Raw genomic sequence first — 4,761 nt, 5'->3', positions numbered from 1 at the left:
GACGCAGGAAGAAAGGAGGCTCTTAGCTCCTTGCTCAAAGCTGCTCTGATCCAGGAGTTAAGAAAAGACATCAAACCTTTATGTTTGATGATTTTGCCAAACTGCACTGATCATTGAGATGTAGGATTAAGACCTTTTTCAGTTTAGAGTAGTTGTAATCCCCTTTATTAACTTGGGAGCCACAAAACTCAGCTTTCCTGAAATACCTCATCTTAGGAGAAGAAAGAAAATAACCCTACTGCAATCTTAAGGGATAAAATCGGTTCACCATTAAACCTTATGGCAGGGTTCCTCCAATCATCACATCCAGGCAGGCCTGTGTGACTGTTCCTTGTGGAGAATTAACAGCAGACTTTTGGTCCAGCTTCGCTTTTAGGATGTACTCTTCCCTTCCCTGGAACCCCCATCCAAACCACACTCTATTGAAGTCCAGAGTAACTGCAGCCCTGCTCTTTGCCGTCACTCAATGTGTTTGGCAGCCCACACTCGCTGGTTTTCCATCCTGGGAAAAGCTATTAGTACTGGAGAGGCTTCCATGGTGAGCCTAATGTGTTCTCGATGGAGTTCCGCGTAAACAGAATTCCAGGCTGGTGAGTGTGTTTTTGGTCCTCCCAGACTTTCACGAACTCTTGCTTTATAATCAGTTTATAGAAGCAGACTTACGGCAGAAACTGGAGCACGCCAAAGAAACCACCGAGGAAGCAAAGGGAACCCTGAAGGATTTCACGGCTCAGAGTACCCAAGTGGAGAGGTTTGTCAAGGACATAACAACGTGGCTGATCAACGTGGAGGAATCGCTGGCCAGGTGTGCCCAAACTGGGACTTGTGAAGGGCTGAAGAAAGTCAAGGTAAGTCCAAAACGAACCTTCTGTGTTTCTACTTGAAATCTCAAGTTATTCTCCCATTTTGTGACTGTGATGAACACATAATGTCTGCTTTCAGCCTCCCGGCAGAGTTAGTGGCATGAGAAGTAAATGCGAGCATTAAAAAAGCAAAAGATGGGCAAAAAGTTGATAGAATGCATTGCTGTCGGCCCTGCCTGCCAGTTACATGTGTGTATGTGTGCATGTGCGTGTGCGTGTGCGTGTGCGTGTGTGTGTGTGTGTGTGTGTGTGTGTATCTTTTTGTAAAAGGGTGAAGACTGTGAGGGGCCTGTTTGACTTTGTATCAATTTTTGAGCCTCAAATGATTTATCATTACTTAATTATCTTTGTGTTTAATTTGAACACTTTCATCTGTAGAATGTTGTGATTTTCTTTAAGTAAGGAAATCATCCTATGTCCTCTCTTCGTGTTAACAGATGACAACCCTGCTCAAGTGTTTGTACAGTATGTATATTGTATTGACTTTTAAACATTGTTCTTTTGAAAAAGATTGTTTTCTCTCCGTGTGTGTGTGTGTGTGTGTGTGTGTGTGTGTGTGTGTGTGTGGTGTTTCTTCACTTGTGAATCCAGGTACCCAGAGAGTATAGAAGAGTACAGAAAAAGGCTCGGAGTACGAGTTACAGGTTTTTGTGAGCTACCTAACCTGAGTGTTGGGAACCAAACTGGGTCTTCTGAGAGAGCAGCAATGGACACTAACCACTGAGCTATTTCTCCAGCCCTGGCCCTGCTCTTCCTTAGCATAGCTTTATACTAAGCTATAAATAAGGACATGGAGCTTTAAACAAATTGTGCGTGTGTGCATGTGCGTGCCCAGATTCTAACCACTTGCTAATAGCTGTTTGTTACTAAGTGGGACTGGCATACTTCATTAAAGAATCAATACAGGACTGGGAGATAGCTCAGTTGGTAACCTGCTTGCTGGATAAGCCTGAGGATGTAAACTAACCTCTAAAAAAAAAAAAACCTGTGGATTTGATTCAAAATTGTAACCTTAGTGCTGTGGATGGAGGCAGGTAAGTCCTTGGGACTTGGCCAGCCTAGTTGAGTCAGTTCAGCCAGAGACCCTGTCTCAAATAAACAAGGTGACCTCCAGACCAATGAGAGATCTTGTCTCAAAAAAAAATAAAATAAATAAGATAAACTCTAGTTCAATAAGATACCCTGTCTCAAAAATCAAGATGGAAAGCTTTTGGTAGTTGTCTATGAGTTCCACATGCATGCATATACATGTGCATGCATACTTGTAAACACATGAATGAACAGACACTCACACATACACACTAAAAGATAGATACTATACATGTCTCTTTCTGTCTCTCTGTCTCTGTCTTTCTCTCTCTCTCTCTCTCTCTCTCTATATATATATATATAGCTTATATATATATGCTTAAGTATTGTATTTATTGTATTTACATCATTACTATACCAACCCTTCCCCCTTCTACTCCTATGTCACCCCCTTCCTCTCAAATTCATAACCTACCTCTTCTTAAATTATTATTATTGTTGTGTGGGTATAACCTGAGTCCATTTAATATTAATCATATGTGCATGTGTTTAGGGCTGACCAACTGGTACTGAATAAGCTATCAGGGAGCCTGACCCTAGAGAAGACTGAATCTCCTTGTCTCAACAGTCATGAACTCCCTGTAGCTCTTTGTCTAGGGACGAGGTCTTATGAGATTCCCTCCATCCATGCTGAGACGTCAACCGGTATTGTCATTGTACATGTCTTGTTTAGGTGATCACTCTGATAAGGTTCCATGAGTATAGCTCCTTACCATATATAAAAGATGTTTTTGTTTGTTTGTTTCAGTTTTCCGAGACAGGGTTTTTCTATATAACAGTCCTAGTTGCCTTGCTTTGTCGACCAGGTTGACCTCAAACTCACTGAGATCCACTTGCCTCTGTCTCCCAAGTGCTGGGATTAAAGGCATACACCACCACTGCCAAGCTAAAGATTCTTTTAAATCCCACCCACGAATATACACAACTGAGGAGGTTTCTACATTGTTAATTTCATATTTTAAAAAAATACCAGAGTGAAATAATGATATTATTTTTCTTGAATGGAATAAGTGTCCTACAGAGTGTATTCACAATGTGCTTTTACCACCTAGGACATACAAAAAGAACTTCAAAGTCAACAAAAAAACATCAGCTCCACCCAAGAAAATCTCAACGGTCTGTGCCGGAAGTACCACTCAGTGGAGTTGGAGAGCCTGGGCAGGGCAATGACTGGGTTAATAAAGAAACATGAAGCCACAAGCCAGCTATGCTCCCAAACCCAGGCCAGCATGCAGGAGTCTCTGGAAAAACACTTCAGTGGTGAGTTGAAGGGCTTTAGTCTGAATCACTGCTTATGAGAGGTTGTTTGGACCAAAGGCTATTCAGAAACTGCCAGTAAAAGTTTGAGCAAACCTTCAAGTTTGATTATTGTTTTAAATTCGTTCATGCTCTGAGATTGAGTAACGTTCTGTTCCAGCAGGTCTAGCCTCTCAAAGAATGTTTTCCTATTCTCTTTGAGAAAACAGGAGTCTACCCATCTTGATTATTCTGACCTTAACCTGGATCTTCCATATAAGAACTTATGCACATGAAGAACTACCTCTGTTCAAGAGGTCAGCAACCGCTACCCAAATAGCTAAGGACACTTTTTCATGCTAGGATGAGTCATTGCTGTAAACATGGATGTTGGGAGAGGCCATAACAATGGAAGCCGTATGGTCCAGAAAATTCCCTCTCCCTGTCTCTATTCTGAGAATCTTTGTTCCACTCTGATGTGGGGGCATAGTGGCTTTCTAAGTCAAAGTAGTAAAACAAGGAAGTGACAATAAAGGAAATCTTTCTTTAAGGGATTGAGAGAGGGTTTATGGGTAAGCAGCTTGCTGTTGAAGCATGGGGAGCTGAGTCTGGATCCCCTGCACGTACACAAAAAGCTGTCTCTGATAGCATATATCTGTATTCCTAGTGCTGGGAAGGCAGAGATGGTTAAACACCTTCAGGGCACTAGCCAACAAGTCTGACCGAATCCTGAACCCCAGGTCAGTGAAAGACCCTATCTCAGCAAATAAAGAGGGATGGAAACAGAGGAAGACACCTGATGTAACTTCTGGCCTCCACACACATGCACAGAAAAGCACATGCAAACACATAACATGTGGACACACATGCACATGCAAACACACACATGTCTTTGGCACTCCTGAGCTTGTTTCTCCTGGCATTCTTACAAATTCTTTCCCAAAAAAAAAGGAAATCAAACATTCCAAGTATTTTATTACTTTTCAGTCTCTTTGAGGTAACTTCTCCACCCTACCATAAATACTCATGGCTGTAAATCACATTATATTTTCTATCTTATTGTTTTCTTTTTGAAGTATTTTTAAAAGAAGGATGAAATGGGTTGGAAACAGCAATAATTTATTGTGACAATCCTAGGAGCACACTCAGCATTTTGGATTTATCTCTCCTTTTGTTCATTTTCAAAAGATTCTATGCAGGAATTCCAAGAATGGTTTTCAGGAGCAAAAACAGCAGCCAGAAACTCTTCTGATCTAACTGGTGATAGCCAAGTTCTAGAAGCCAGGCTCCAGGATCTTCAGGTATGGATGCTATGATATTGATATGGATACCATGATGCTGATATGGATACCATGACGCTGATGTGGATTCTGTGATGCTAATGTGGATGCTGTGATACTGATGTGGATGTCATGATGTTGGTGTGGATGCTGTGATGCTGATATGGATTCCGTGATGTTGATGTGGATGCTGTGATGCTGATGTGGATGCCATGATACTTATGCGAATTCTGGGATGCTAATGTAGATTTCGCGGTGCTGATGTGGATGCCATGATACTGATGCGGATTCTG

The 4,761-nt window shown here is 41.7% G+C and overlaps 1 protein-coding gene across 1 annotated transcript; it reads left to right on the top strand.

Moving 5' to 3' along the window:
• Positions 1-644: 644 nt before the first annotated feature.
• On the top strand, positions 645-4,489 carry LOC101987493 (nesprin-1-like; the record flags this gene model as incomplete). The annotated part of the gene is made up of 3 exons (XM_005372335.1): positions 645-848; positions 3,005-3,212; positions 4,377-4,489. Coding segments are annotated over 3 exons (525 nt in total), but the record flags the coding sequence as incomplete, so codon positions are not given.
• Between the last annotated feature and the right edge of the window lie 272 nt (positions 4,490-4,761).

Source organism: Microtus ochrogaster, unplaced genomic scaffold, assembly GCF_000317375.1.
Source record: "Microtus ochrogaster isolate Prairie Vole_2 unplaced genomic scaffold, MicOch1.0 UNK1668, whole genome shotgun sequence".
NCBI classification, from domain to species: domain Eukaryota; kingdom Metazoa; phylum Chordata; class Mammalia; order Rodentia; family Cricetidae; genus Microtus; species Microtus ochrogaster.
The sequence above is the reverse complement of the archived record's forward strand: the minus strand, read 5'-3'. Positions and strand labels throughout refer to the sequence as shown.